Source organism: Zootoca vivipara, chromosome 16, assembly GCF_965207765.1.
Source record: "Zootoca vivipara chromosome 16, rZooViv2.hap1.1, whole genome shotgun sequence".
In the NCBI taxonomy this organism is placed as follows: Eukaryota; Metazoa; Chordata; class Lepidosauria; order Squamata; family Lacertidae; genus Zootoca; species Zootoca vivipara.
The window spans coordinates 30,088,141-30,103,322 of NC_142599.1; the positions used below are offsets into that span (position 1 = coordinate 30,088,141).

The 15,182-nt window shown below is 52.4% G+C and overlaps 1 protein-coding gene across 16 annotated transcripts; it reads left to right on the top strand.

Annotated features, from left to right (window-relative positions):
- The first annotated feature begins 507 nt into the window (after window positions 1-507).
- On the top strand, window positions 508-14,439 carry SPINDOC (spindlin interactor and repressor of chromatin binding). 16 transcript variants are annotated; one of them, XM_035098362.3, is made up of 9 exons: window positions 601-649; window positions 3,515-3,611; window positions 5,096-5,317; window positions 6,395-6,679; window positions 8,761-8,865; window positions 9,673-9,759; window positions 10,851-10,970; window positions 11,747-11,797; window positions 13,217-14,439. In XM_035098362.3, the coding sequence occupies exons 3-9, from the start codon at window positions 5,167-5,169 to the stop codon at window positions 13,639-13,641; spliced, it is 1,224 nt and encodes a 407-aa protein (XP_034954253.2). In that variant the 5' UTR covers window positions 601-649; window positions 3,515-3,611; window positions 5,096-5,166; the 3' UTR covers window positions 13,642-14,439. The 16 variants fall into 16 exon arrangements, with proteins under 16 accessions (XP_088515445.1, XP_034954253.2, XP_034954250.2 ...); XM_035098359.3 differs by having other exon boundaries at window positions 608-860; XM_035098360.3 differs by having other exon boundaries at window positions 614-885.
- Window positions 14,440-15,182: the final 743 nt, after the last annotated feature.

Below are 15,182 nucleotides of genomic sequence, written 5' to 3' on the forward strand. Positions count from 1 at the left end.
ATGACAGCTACACTGAGCCTCCACATCCAGAGGCAGTCTACCTTCAAATGCCAAGTCAGTCTATCTCAGGGATGCTGGCATGGAGGCATCGGGGGAAGACCTGTGGGGTTTTGTTACAGGCATCTCTGGTTGGCACTTATTTGGAAACAGAAAGAGTTGGACTTTTCGCTTCCTTTAGGCTCTTTGATCTCTTTCTAAACTGGAGGTTGAACCCGGGATATCCTGCATGCCGAGAACTTGCTTCCCTATGGGCACAGCTACTTCCGCCCCCTACGCGGAACCCTCCGTCCCCGCTGCAGGCTCTAAATCGCCTTTGTCACTCCCTTATATTTCCTGCAACGCCACCCCTTCTCCTCCAGGGGGCAACCTTTCTCGGAATCGCTAGCCGCCCGCCTCTACACTCCTGGTCTGCCCCCTGCGCCGAGTGGTCTATAACCTGCGGAGGGGCGGGGAAGAGAAGAGAACGCCGCGCTGGCCATTGGATCCGCTGGGTAGCGAAGGCAACGCAGATCTAAGAAAATGGAGACCTATACGCCATCGTTGCGCTCCCGAGCGAGAACTTCCGGCCTGAAAGCGGACCGTTCCTTTCGCTGCCGGACGCAACTTCCGATGCGGAACGTAGAGATAAGAAAACAGCCGCCGGGGCGAGGTATCTATGGCGGCGTTCCCTTTCCCGCCGGAAGTTATGGCTATCTCTGACAACAGAGCGGAGGAGGGAAAGGTCCTTCGGACAATGAAACCATAGAGTGGGAGCGGGGAGGAGAGGCCGCTCTGCCTCGCTGGGAGCTGGAGAGCTCTATGCTGCGTGGCGGGGGCTCCAGCCGGAGAGCTCGGGAGGCCTCGAGCAGCTGAGCGGCCAGGTGGGGAGAGAGGCCCGTTGCGTAGGTAGGGGCGGGGGTCAAGACACGAGGGGGAGGTGTTACCGGCCCCCAAATATGGGAGGGGGGCTGCTGTCCCCCCACACCTGGGGTGGGAGGAGGGTCTGATGCCCCCCCCCAGCTGGGGAGCTGTTCACCCCCCCCGTCATAGATGTTGCTGGTGGGGGCTATTCTTCCCCAATAAACATAGCTAGGATGGAACTGGCGTTCCCCCCAAAACACAACGGGGGTGGGAAGGGTTGGTTGCCCCTCAGCTGTGATGGTATTTCTCCCTCAGTTATGGTGGTATTTCCCCTCCCACAACTGGGGTGCTGCTCCCCCCTCCAATTAACACATCAGGGTTGGGGGGGAGGGCTGGCGTCTCCCCACACCAGCAGCACAATGGGTGGGGGAAGGGCTGGAGGGGTTGGCACATCTGGAAAAGGGGAGAGGATGGTGCTCCCTACTCCCCTCCGCCATAAATGCACCTGTGGTGGGTTGATGTGCTCATTGCGTGCATGCACACACACAGAGAGATGGTCACCACCAGGTGGGATGGGAGAAGGGCTGGTGTCTTTCTCTCCCCCCCCCCCGAAAAACACCTGGGGTGGTGTTTGGGTGGGGGGAGAACTTATTTTTCTTCTTGCTGTTTAATGGTATTACAAGGTCACTATTGTCATCGTCATCGTCCCCCCCACAGCTGCTTAGGTTGAAGGGAAGGGACTGGCAAAGAGCTAGGTGGGAACCAAGAGGGGGGGTTGGGGGCTGTTTTTTTGAGGTGGGGCTGAAAGAGGGAAAGTAAGGATGGAGGATCAAGTCACAAGGGCAAGTGCCTGGTAGGGATATTCAGTGGGGTTGCCTGGCTCAGGAAGGGTGAGCATGTGGGGAGGTCAGAAGAATATTAATGGGGGGGGGTGGAGAGAAGAAGAGGGAGCCTATGGCATGGCTAGTAGTGGGAAGGGGGTTTGGTGTGTTAGGGTTTTATCCAGCTAAGTCCTACTCAAAGCAGACTCGCTGAAATGAACATCCAGGTCCATTCATTTCCATGGCTCTACTCTGAACATTGGAGGCAACCCATGGACTCTTAAGAGAGGAGATGTGAAAATGGAGCCCCTTGTGCTGAGTGGATGGGGGTGATACCTGGGATTGGGGAGGCCTGAGTTTCAGGAAGGAATCAGAATGGTACAGTGGGGAGATCTGGGTGGTGGTGGAGGGACATGGACCTTTGCCTCCTTTTGGGAGATAATGGGGAAGATTGTAATTCAGAAGAAGGTATGATGGATTAATCCAAGGAGGAGAGGAACATAGCTGCCAAGTTTTCGCTTTTCTCGCGAGGAAGCCTATTCAGCATAAGGGAAAATCCCTGTAAAAAAGGGATAACTTGGCAGCTATGGAGAGGAAGAACAAAGTATAGGGCGCATCTGCAAAAGATCGGGACATTTTGCCTCTTTTAAGATGCAGATGAGACACACAAAGACCCTGAAAAGAGTATTACCCTGTGAGGGATGGTGTGGGGCAGGGTGTAGAGGGAGAACAGAGGAGAAAACTTCTGTGGGTAGAGGCAAGGTAGAGAAGGGTGGGAGGTCTAGAAGGAGAAGCCAAGCAGGCTGGCTGGCTAGCTAAGATCCTGGAAATAATTTAAATGGTGCCTGGTGAGGGGGGAGGAGGTGCAAAGTTGTTTTATTGTATTTTTAATATTTTTTGTAAGCCGCCCAGAGTGGGGTACAAATAATGAATTGTTGTTGTTGTTGTTGTTGTTTGTTTTTATTGTTATTATACACTTTGGGGTAGAAGGTTCAGAACAGGGAGATGCAACAATGCAAATTGTTTGGTGGGAGAAATGAGATTCTGGAGAAATAAAGACTTGAAGGAAAGTGATATTATTTCATAATTATTATCACTTTATTTGTAGGCCACCTTTCCCCACCCCACCCCACCCGAAATGATTCTCAAAGTGGCTTATAACAATGAGATCAGAATAGACAATTTCAATAATTTCATAACAAAAGTAATAGTTGTGGGTTTGCCTTAGAGGATGGAGGAGATTTGAGGTCCTGGTGGGAGTAATTGTGGACATGGCAAAAATGTGAACAGGGCCTTGTGGCTTTGGGGAGGGAAGTTAGATTTCCACGGGATGTTGAGACTGTTTCTTTTTTGGACATGCATGGAGTACACCTTTATAATTTAAAGAGGTGGGGATTTGGTGTCAGGGCAAAGACCCAGCAGTCAAAGCAGGAAAGACAATACATATTCAAACCAGGGGAAAAAGAGATTGGCCCTGAATGTGCAGGAGCAGAGGAGGGGATGACAAGCTTATTAAACAAACATCCTCCAGGTTATGTTGTTATGCTGAATGCACTTTGAGCACAGTAAGGCTGCCCACAGGATCCTGGGAATTGTAGCTTACTGCTCCCTGAACTACAGTTCCCACCACACTACAATTCCCATAATTTGGGGGGGGGGAAGCCATGTGCTTTAAATGCATGGAGTGTGTGTTCACAGCCTCCCTCTTCTTCGGAGATGATGACACTTTCTACATGTGAAGTTTTTCCTAAAGAAAACACAAGTAGTATGTTTCCCCTTGGGTTCTCCTCTTTTCTAGGAAACAAAGACTCTTTTGGCTAATGAATTCACTATTCCCCCCCTTCCGTTTCCAGAAGAGCGAGCGACTTTGCTATCTCCAGGCAGCACTGAGTGGATTCTAGATCCCAAGCACTTCCTCTGGTTACGATCAGGATTGACGCCCTGCCATAGGTAAGAAGGGTTTGGAATTAATGTCACATCCCTGTGCATTATGCAGTTCCTTTTGCCCATAGTGTGGCGGTCTCAAAGTACTTGCTTTAAAAGTAATGAAGTTTCTAGTCCTCAAGGTGGTGGGAGGTAAATTTGAACACAGGGTGCCTGTTTGTTTGTTTGTTTGTTTGTTTAAAAAAATCCTGAACAAGAAAACAAAAGATTGGGGGTAGCAACAACTCAGGGAGCAGGTTTCTTAGGATGTTTTGCGCATGTACTCAGCAAAGAGGAAGGGGATATCCTATATTCCAGCAGGTCGGCAAACTTTATCCTTGCATTCATCCAAATAACACTTTAAAATGTACAATGTACAGCAGAGTGTGCAGTTTGGCTCTATATGTCTCCCCTGTATGGCCCTCGGATCCCCACCCACACATGGTTCCTGTGGCCTGCAGACAAAGAAGACTTTTGTGAGTGGAGATAAACAAATATAATTGAGAGGAGGAGTGACTATAGCAATGGCCTTCAGGTCCCCAAATAGCTATGCTTCCCACAGCTTGTATCCCAGAATTGCTTCGTGTCGTGGTCCGAGTCTGCTTATTTTCTCTCCCCCTTTTTCCTTCTTGGCTTCATCAGCAGGAAGTTAGTAAAGCTCTGTTTCTGTGATGAATTTTATTTGTTCTTATTTTCGAATGGTTGTTAGCAATTTGTTCACGCTGCTTAGAAATTCTGATTCTGATTCTGTTTGCTTGCTTGCTTGCTTATACCCTGCCTTTTGCCCCTGATAGGAAGCAAGGCGGCTTACAGGTAAAAAACAAGAGCTGCTAAAAACAGAAAAAGCAATCACTGAAAAACAATTAAACATCGATAAAAACAAAACCGTATACATACACAGGGTGTATGAAACCATACCAATAATTACAATAAAAGCAGCACAGCACCAGCCCTTTCCTTAAAAGCAGTCAGTTCCCAAACGCCTGTTGGAACAAGAAAGTCTTCACCTGCCAGAGGATGGACAACAAGGAGAGAGCCAGTCTAGCTTCTCTAGGGAGGGAGTCCCAATGTCTGGGAGCAGCCACCGGGAATATTTAAATATTAAGTGTTATTTAAATATCTTAAATAAATACAGTAAATAATGACAGAGCCTTCCTATACAGTGGTACCTTGCTTCTCGAACTTAATCCGTTCCGGAAGTCCGTTTGATGCCCCAAACTGTTTGAAAACCAAGGCACAGCTTCCGATTGGCTGCAGGAGCTTCCTGCACTCAAGCAGAAGCTGCGCTGGATGTTAAGCTTCTGAAAAGCTTCACAAATGGGAACACCTACTTCCAGGTTTGCGACATTTGGGAGCTGGACGATTTGTTCAGGAGCCAAGCTGTTCAAGAACCAAGGTACCACTATTCTTTGGGTGGGTGTGGTTGGCCAGGAGAAAAAGAGGTGTGGGAACTGAGGTTGTCAACTTGAAAATGTTTCTTTCCCTTCTCCATCCACCCCCCCCCCCCGCAGCCTGAACAGTGCTGCTTATTTTTCTCCAGGTGGGCTTTTGTTGTGCCAGCCCCACCGCCTTTGAAACTCTCATGGCACTGAAGGCAGAAGCTCCCCTCTTGGACTACCTCAAGGTCTCTTTGAAGTGCAAGAAGGAGAAGGAGAAAGTGGCCGCAGGGCATCTGCTCCCCAGTTGCCCCCCAGCCAGGCTGGATGGACCCCACACAGATCCCGTGGACAGAGGTGGGGAGTGTGCCCCTCCAGGGCGCAGGGCAGGGAAAGTCCCTCCCCTCAAGTCATCCTAGAACTCGGGGATGCCCAATCCCAGGCTGATGCTTGAGGACAAACAAAAGGAGATACAGTGGTACCTCGCAAGACGAATGCCCTGCAAGATGAATTTTTCGCAAGACGAACACGTCTTGCGATCTGATGGTGACTCACAAGACGAATTCGTTTTGCGAAAAATTCGTCTTGCGAATCACGGTTTACCATTGAAATTTAATTGAACGCGTTGAAATTTAATTAATGCGTTCCTGTGGGCAAAAAAAAAAAAGAAATTTCAATGCATTCCTATGGGAAACCGCGATTCGCAAGACAAATTTTTCTCAAAACGAATTGACTTGCGGAACGAATTGAATTCGTCTTGCGAGGCACCACTCTACTTCTTCCCGTAGCACATAGCTAAACTGTGGGATTCTCTCCAGCAAGATGCGGTGGTGGCCACCAACTTGGATGGCTTTAAAAGAGGGTTAGGCAAATTCACGGAGGACAAGGCGATCAATGGCTACCAGCCACAATGGCCATGTTCTCCCTCCACTGTCAGTTGCTGGCCACTACGCGAACCTGCAGGGCTTTTCTTGGGTTCTTAGGGTGGAAAAGGACCCCCCCAGCCTTGAGGTAGCCCATGAAACAATAATCAGAGCTGTTTGTTGCCATTGGAAAAAGCTTGAGCCAATGAGGCTGGCCTAGAAGAGAGGAGTGGAGGTCATGTGGCTGCTCTCTAGGCAAAAACCACCGCCATTCCTGATGGGAGGCCATAGTGGCTGTGGCTGATGGGAGTTTCATTCCCAATGCCATCCATAGGGCAGCCAAGGGCTCCCTCTGCCTGCCCTGACTCCAACTCCCATCCATTTCAGCCAGCATGATCATGGGGGATGATGGGACTCGTAGCCCGGCAACGTCTGGAGTGCATCTCTGTCCTAATGGTTAGAGAAAGGAAGGGGGCAGAGCGTGCACAAGGAGTCAGGGATATGGGAACTGTCTCCAAGGCAGGCGTCAGACCCCTCCTCCATCCCAACGTGCCCCCTTTCTCACCCCCAGGAGAGCGGCTGGTTGTAATCCCGGTGGCCGAGGTTGGCCCAGAAGAGGCAGGCAGCTCCTGGAGTCAGGAGTACCTGATTGCGGAGAGCTCGGGGGGCGGCCAGCCAGTGTGTATGGTGTGCGGCGGCAGCCTGAGCGCCTCGGGGCCTGTGGCCGCCCGCAAACACATTCTGGAGCATCACGCCCACTCCTTGGACTTCAGCTTGGAAGAGAAGCGCAACATCCTGGAAGCCTGGAGCGAAGGGGAAGTGCTTCCTGAGCCAGAGCCACAACCTTCCCCTGCAGGTAACGCACAAGGACGCAGATCAGTGTTGCATTAAATGGTGCCATCTCCAGTTGGGTCTGGAAAAGGTTTTGGGTTTTGAAGAGAGCTTGAGCAAAGTCGCCCTCCGTGTCTGCATCTTCCATTTGCCTCCTGGAGGAGGGGCTGGGGGTGTCAGTGCAGTTTGCCATCCTTTGGGGTTTCTTTTCCGGTCAGCAGAGTCACCCGGAAAGTCTTCCAGAATCCATATTCTTCACAATTCAGCTCTTCTCTTGGCGAGCGCTCACGTGGGGAATAAACACACCTCCCGTTCTGGTTCTTCTTAATGCATTTATTGTCGAATTCACACTACATCTTGTATAACCACTAGTCTAGTAAAGTAAACTATGATCAGATAATCATTCTGTCTCGCTCTGCTCTTCAGCCATCTGGACGGAGCAACAGCCTCCAACATTCTCTCTCTCTCCCCCCCCCTCTCTCTCCGATCCAGACCTTGCCTTATAAAGAAACCTGTTGATAAGGGGAAAACTTGTTGCCAAGGGCAGACTTGTTGCTAGGGCAAAACTTTTCAAGGATCATTTCAAGTCATTGTTTAGACTACACTAACAGGATGTTGGCAAACGTTTCAGTGGAAGTATTTTTCTCTGCTCTTTAGCCGAAAAAGCCAGGGTAGTTTGTAGACAACCAGTGATAAGGCGGAGCCTGCCCACAGGTTTACAGGCTTTAAAAAAGACACAGCGCAAAAGGAAAAAGCATTGGGAGGGAGGGAGGAGGGAAAAAGCAAACTTGTGGACTTCTTCTCGCTTACATAGTGTTTATTAAATGTTCTTCCTGGCACGGAGAGAGGAAGCCAGCTCCCTGCAGCTGCTCCTTCTCTGGCCAGTGGGCGGGGCCAGGCTGTTCTCCGCCTTGCTGTGATGTTCTTCCTAGAAGGCAGGGGGCGCTGCTTTCCTTAGACGGCTGGATGGTGGCAGAGGTCCAGGCATGCTGCCCTCCATCTCTGCAGTCCCCGGGCAAAAGTTGGGTGTAGGGATCAAGAGGAGACCTGATGGCGTTGAGGATTGACAGTGAAATGAATTGTGGGTTTTAGAGGCATGTAAAGACTACAGGCATTGGAAGATATTGGCATTTAGGTTGGACAACGCAACCATGAAGTTGTGTATTTTTGTGTATTTATGCATGAAGAATATATGGAAATGCAATCACTCTGCCTATGTTTGTGCCTGTTAGTCACTGGGAGAAGCAAACAGCTGGCGAAAGCACTAAGGCAGGGGTCCCCAGACTACGGCCCGGGGGCCGGATGCGGCCCAATTGGCCTGCCAATCCGGCCCGCGACGACGCCCGACGCCCGCTCTTACGGCGCGCAGCACGGCAGCGCTCTTCCGGGTCGGGAAAAAAGCGCCGAAAATCCTTTGTGCGCATGCGTATGGGCCTCTCCCAACCCGGAAGAGGTCATTTCTGGTGCACTTCCGGGTCGGGGGAGGCCCATACGCATGCGCACAACGGATTTTCGGCGCTTTTTCCACCCTGGAAGCGCGCTGCCGCGCCAGTAGGCACCCGGGCGCATGCGCCCGGGCGTGCACTCCCCCGCCCACCGGCCCGCACAGGCGCGCGCTCCCCCGTCCTCCGGCCCGCCGCGCGATCGGTGCGGTGGGAACCGGCCCAAACGCCGGTAAGTCTGGGGACCCCTGCACTAAGGCCAACCAGGCATCCTCTGGGTGTTTGGAACTACAACTCTCGTCAGCCCCAGCCATCCTGGCCATGTTGGCTGATGGGAGTTGTAGTTGAGAACACCCAGCGGGCTCTGGGTATGCAAAGGCTGCCCTAGACGATTGCCTATTGACTTAGCCTCTCTCTCTCTCTTTCTCTCAGCTCCACCCTGGATACCAAGATTCCTCCAGGCATTGCCTTGGAGTACCAATTCACATCCATAAGGGCTAGAAACTTGTCTCTTTCCTTTCTCCCTCCCCCTAAACGGAAGATGAGATCCTTGGGAGGCCAAGTCCTCTGCCCGCTGCTGCCTATTTCCACTCTTTGCCGTGGAACAAACACGCAGTGCAGTGTGCCGCTTTTGATTCCCCTTTCTGAAACTATCCCCTGCCAGGCGACCCCGGCAAGAGCAAGCAGCCGGCTGAGATAGAGGTGCTCCTCGATTCGGAGGAGCGGCAGGCGGCGAGTCGGAAGCGTGGGCACCTGAGAGCGCGCTGCGGTGAGTGCTGGGGCCGGAGGTGGTGGTGGTGGTCGTCGCTTAGACGGGTCATCCTCATCGTTCTCAGACCCAGGACCCACTCGTAAGAAAAATAGGGAGCTGCCCTCTAGCCTAACACTGCCAACACGGACTGGCAGGGGCTCTCTGGGATTTCAGGCAGGGGGCGCTCTGCAGCCCTGCCTGAAGATGCCTCCAGAGAGCTGAACCTGGGACTTTCTGCAGGAAACATGTGAACTGTGGCCCCTCCCTTAAAAAACGAAATGAGATTCTAGTCCTCATGGTTCTGAATTTAAACTGGAAAATAGGAAGCTTCCTTACTCCAAGGGATCTAGCCTAGTGCTGTCTACACTGACTAGCAGCAGCTCTCCAGGGTTTCAATTTGGGGGAATGGAGGGGAGTTCTTTCAGCCCTACTTGGAGAGGCCGGGGATTGAACCTGGGACCTACTGTGTGCAAAGCACCGAGCTATGGCCCTTTATCCCATTCCAATGTTTGTTTGTTTTTATCACACATGTCTGGCTTTAGCCTTCTTTTTCCAAGGTGCCCAGGTGCCAAAGAGGGTGTCTCTGTACGTCTGGCTCTTGGGTAGAAGGAGTCGTCTTTGCGGCTGTAGGCTCGTCTTGTAGGGATAATAAGAGCCTCGAGCGGAAATCCCTTCTCTTGCAACGTGTGCGGGATGAGCGAAACCTGGTGGTCACAGGCACTGCCTTCCACTTTAGCGTGGGAGTGGGATATGACTTGACTTCAGCCACCAGTTGAAGACCACGGACCTAACCCGTGGAACTGTTTTTCCTTTATGTACGCTTAGACCCTGAACGGCGATCACAAGGCCAACAGAGGCGGCACAGCTTGAGCGCCATCAAAGACACGAGCAAGCAGCCCTGCAAGACCACAGGTTAGCAGCAAGAGCTGTAAGGCTGCTTTTTAGAGTGGGGGGCAGGTTTTTCCCTCCCCAACGCAATGGAAGCGTCTTCTGTTCAGTCGCCGCCACCGTTCCTTCCCTTTGCGTGCCTAGCTGCCTCCTTGTGTGTTCACCCACAGGCTAGCGCTCCGCAGAGGCGCCAAGCATTCTCGGGATCTTATCTGCCTTCCTCCTTGGCTCCTTCTAAAGTCAAGTTTCTAACCTTTAAAGAGGGGCTTGAAAGCATGCTGTCAAGGTTTTGGTAATACTGAAAGCCTGAATTTGGTGGGTTGAACGAAACCGTCCTTCGTCTTTGCAAAAGTCACTGTGTGCCCCTTCTCCAACACAGTCAGAATAATTTGCAAAATAGATGGGGTAAAAATGTGGGTGGGGGGTGCAGAGTAGTTTGACGTGCGTGACTTACACAGATTGCAGAATTTGGCTCTGCTTGGTACAGAGTACATATTTTTTTGTGCTGTCGGCCACGTTTTTCTGCCTCACATGTGCCTCCAAGTCGCTAGTCCTCATGGTTCCGGATGAAAACATGGAAATGTATGAACGCACACACTTTCACGATGGAGAGGGGTTTTTAGAAGTTGTTTTGGGAGGGGACAGAATAGGATTGTGTGGGTTACATCCAACTTAAGTTTCCTCCTCAGAGTAGACCCATTTAAAATAATGAACCTAGTGGAGCCATGCCCGTCACTTTAAATGGGTCTAACTTATAGCAGTCACTTTCAGTGGTGGCAGACTCTGGACGCTTCCCAGGCCACCTGCCTCCATGGCCTTGCTTCCGCACCCTCCATGAGTGTTTTTGTCTGGCCGGAATATGTCCTTGAATTCTGATTATGCCTCTAGCCTGCGTAGATGGAGGAGAGAAAGTGGGGCAGGGGTGTGGGGAGTGTGAGCGTGTGTACAAACCATCTTACTTGACAAAGGTCCAATATGCTTTACCCTCTTTCGCCTCTGGCCCCTTCCACAACGGGTGCCACTTCCACACGGCCCCCAGAAGGAAATGCGGCCCCCAGGCTGGAAAAAGTTGCCCAATCATTGGCTTAATTCCTCACCGCCTCTTTTCTTCCCAGGGAAGGAATGGCTCTCCGAATGTGGGGTCCCAGGCTCGGCACCTGCCGAAATCCGTATCTTCACGGACGGCACTTTCCCAGCTGGCTTTGCTTTGAAACTGTACTGCCGGACTCAACCGGGTGAGTAGTGCTTTGGCGGTCATACTTGTAAATCTCCCTCCGTGAGGGAAAGGGGAAGGAAGGGGAGATCAGGTAAAACAGTGCTTGCACAAACGTGCGCATTGCTGCCACTGCCACCTGAGCCTAAACCAGAGGCACATTCCCTGTCAAATGCAACATGCACACAGCCAGGCCATCATATGGCCTCCCTGAGAAGGAGGTGGAGGCAGAGCTGCAGTTAGGCTCGAGGGTCAGTGTCCTGGAGGCTCGGACTTGCACTGACCTCTCCCCACCCTCTGCCTCCCATCCCGTCGGCTTCTCTTTTCCCACCCTGGCAACTGGCGGTGGCGGAAGGAGCAGGGCAGGGTCAGGAAGTCAGCCCACAGCTCAGCTGTACGCCAGCTGGTGAAAAAAGCCACCTCCTTGACTGCTGCAAGTTGGGCACCCAGCAATGTCCGGAGGGCTGCAGGCTGCCCACCCTGCCCTTAAAACTGTTCTAACCTGTTAAAGCAGGTCTGGAAGACTCCAACTCCCATCAGCCCCTGCAGGCACGGCCAACGGCTAGGGGTGATTGAGTCCAGCAACATCGGAGTCTCCATCTCCACCTGCAGGACTAGAGGCAAGGGGTGGGAATGGCAGGGAACCAGGCTTCCTTGGGAGCTGTTGGTGGTCTTGCCATTGGCTTAAGGAGAGGTGGGACGGCCCTCTGTCTGGGATGCTGCAGATGACTGCTGCTTCCCACTCCATAATTCTGTTATTCAGATGGCCACAACGTATTGCCAATGTTGTTGTTACAGAACCACCCCAGGACTCTGAAGCAAAGCCAGGCCCAAGGAAGAGAGCAGTGGGTAAGTCTTGCCGCTTGTTTCCAGTAAGGAACAGGCACAAGGGGCCAAACTGGGTCGGATTTAAGCCCACCCACTACCCACTCTTCAGCTGACTGCCAGGGATGCTAAATCCCGGTCTGGCTGCAAGTGCCTGTTTCCACAGGCAGAATTGAACCCATTTCCCTGAATGGCAGCTGATGGGCAGGTAGGTAGAGCTGACCAAACTTGACCATCTGCCTGGCCAGGATTGGCCTGCAGGCTGGAAACTCACCACCCCTGTTTTAGCACAAACAAGCGATGTTTCCTGTCCTTGCTGTGTTATGGTTTCCCCCCTGCTAATTGGGAGGCTGGATATTATCTCCAAACTTGCCAGCTGTGTATCAAAAGTCACCAAAACAAGAGTAACGTCACCTCACTGGCTCATTCCCTCCAAGCTCAGCCAAGGCTGAAGCCCAGCTGAAAACTGGATTGGAACTCCTTCCCTCTCCCAAGGCAAGATTTGCACACCAACATCTCTTCTCTTTATATACCCCCATTCTCAGCCCTGCCCGCCCCCTGAGCTTTCTGCTATGCTTGGGGACTTCCCAGGGGCATCTCTGAGGTGTAGGTACTGCCCGCCAACTTGGATGGCTATAAAAGAGGATTACACGAATTCATGATGCTTAAGGCTATTCATGGCTACAAGCCACGGCTGCTCTGCTTTACCTCCACTGGTAGAAGCAGTAAATGAAGGCAGTACATGTCTCCAGGGACCAGCTGCTGGGGATTCACAGAATCACGAAGTTGGAAGGGATCATGAGGGTCATCTAGTCCAACCCCCTGCAATGCAGGAATCTTTCTGCCCATCGTGAGGCTGGAACCCACAGCCTTGAGATTAAGAGTCTCATGCTTTGCCAACTGAGCTATCTGAGTGGGTGGAGAGAGCACTTTTGCCCTCAAGTCCTGCTTAGCAGCCTGGATAGCTCAGTTGGTTAGAGCATGCTGCTGATAATTCCAAGGTTGCAGGTTCGATACCCGTATGGAACAGCTGCATATTCCTGCATTTCAGGGGGTTGGACTAGATGATCCCCACAGATGATCCCCACGGTCCCTTCCAACTCTGATTCTATGATCAGCTTCCCATAATGGGCATCTGGTTGGCCACCATGAGAATGGGAGGCTGGGCTAGATGGGCAGCCTTTGGCTTGATCCAGCTGAGCTCTTTCTTTGCTGTCTAAATGCTCACTTTTAGTTGTGAGAGCAGCTCAGTTGATAGAGCAGGAGACTCTTGAATATCAGGGTTGTGGGTTCGAGCCCCACATTGGGCAGAACATTCCTGCATTGCAGAGAGTTGGGCCAGTTGACCCCTGTTGCCCCCTTCCAACTCTACAATTCTGGGCTAGGTGGGGACCGAGCGAACAGCCTGTTCTGCATTTCAATTCACCGCCTCTTCCTCCCCAGATCGCAACTGCTCTGTGTCTCTACTTCGGCTTCACTCCACGGATCCTCCTCCCCGCCAGCTCTGCCCACCACGGGACCCTGCCCCTCGGGCCCTGGCCAACTCCCCCGGCAGCAACGCCAAAGATTGCAAAGCCAAGCCCCGCCGGCAGCGGGCGGCAGCGGGCAGCGAGGACGCCCCTCTCCTGGCCAAGAGCTTCAACCCCACCTGGCGCGCCCGCTTCCTCGTGGACTTTGACGCCGCGGCCAACCACCTGGTCTGCATGGTGTGCGAGTACCCTCTGCGCCGCATCTGCCTGGCCACTGTCAAGCAGCACATCCTCCAGTGCCACGCCGAGACCCTCCACCTCCCGCGGGAGGTCCGCCGCACCATCCGCGAAGTCTGGGAGAGCAGGGGCCAGTCCCCCTCTGCGGCCCCCAGGAAGTGAAGGGGAGCTCGGCCGTCACCCATCCCACCCCTCCAATATGCCAGTGTGGCGACGTAAGGCATTGGACTGGCCACCCATGGCAGCTGGGGGGTGGAAGAAAGTTTAGGCACCCAGTTACTAAGTGGGGTTCATTCTTTCCCCTCTCGGGCTCCCTACCCAGAGGGCACCTCGTTCTTGTCACGTTTTGTTACTCAAGCATGTCCGGGGTCAGGCACGGCCTCTTGTGTCTTTGTGCCTGCCCTCTGTTCCCCACCAGTCCGCCTGATCACTACCACGGGGGATGATGGGAGGAAGGTGAATTTTGTGTGTGTCTCTGTGGCAGGAGAGGGAAATGGCCATTGCTGCCTCGCCTCCAAAGGTTTGGGGGAGACCCTTCATGTGGCAACTGCCCCTCCCCACACCCCCTTTGTTCCCAAAAGTTTGCCTCTCTGTATCCCCAGAGAGAGCAGGGGTGGTGGAGCATATCAGGAGGTGGGGGCTCTGCCTAACCAGGGACTCCTGCCGCCTAGTTTCCACAGACCAGCAGAACAGGCCAGGGATGCCTCTGGCTCCTTCCTTGGCAAGAATGTTTCCCCCTCTCTGCCCCTCCACTGACACTCCAGCTAACAGGGCACAATACTTGGGACCCATGGCAGGGCAGGATGAGGCTTCACACCCTGTTATATGACTTTTAATAGGCACACACCTGAGCGGGGAGGGAGGGCAGCGCCATTGCCCAGCACCTTCCCAGGGACGAGTTACACTAAAGGGAATCCGAGTTGTTATTATACAAAGGAACAATAAATTATTTTTATGATACCCTCCTGCTCTCGCTCTCCCTCCCTCCCTCTTTCTGTCTTAATTTTGTTTTCTGTGTTTGGCTGGCATGAAGAACCTAAGAGCAGCCGCGCTGGGTCTGGCCAAAAGCGTCCCATCTTCTCTAGCATCCTCACAGAAGCCAACCAAGCGCCTTCCAATAGGTCAGATTCTTTGACGCACCTGGTGCTACCTGAGCCCTTTTATTGGAGCCAATCCAGGGGCCTCTTCCATGTTAAACGCAGAAACCTAGAACTGTGGAGCTAGAAGAGACCATCTAGTCCAGGCATCCCCAAACTTCGGCCCTCCAGATGTTTTGGACTACAGTTCCCATCTTCCCCGACCACTGGCCGTTAGCTAGGAAACATGGGGGTTGTAGGCCAAAACATCTGGAGGGCCAGAGTTTGGGGGTGCCTGATCTAGTCCATCCCCTTGCAATGTGCTTCTCCCACTGAGTGGGGGCTCCTCCTCTCCCTAGGCCATGTTTGTCATAGGGTCTGCACCTTAAGGGCTTTTGTTTGCCTGCAAAGTGTCCTTTAACTGGGTCATGCCCCCTGCTTGCCTGGAAGGAAGTGGAAGGATGGCTTTCGTGTGACCAATATGTAGCTCGATAGATATATATATATATATATATATATATATATATATATATATATATATATATATATGTCAGTGTTGCTCCACCTATTTTTCTTGTCCCTTTCCACGACTGGCACACGGTCCTTAAGACAGTCCCTCACAAGGGC

Excerpts from the sequence above, each read along its gene's own strand:
- SPINDOC (XM_035098362.3), top strand. The coding sequence starts at position 5,167 with ATGGCACTGAAGGCAGAAGCTCCCCTCTTGGACTACCTCAAGGTCTCT. Across the intron at positions 9,760-10,850 it reads GCAGCCCTGCAAGACCACAG|GGAAGGAATGGCTCTCCGAA; the intron begins GTTAGCAGCAAG and ends TTTTCTTCCCAG. Across the intron at positions 10,971-11,746 it reads GTACTGCCGGACTCAACCGG|AACCACCCCAGGACTCTGAA; the intron begins GTGAGTAGTGCT and ends TTGTTGTTACAG.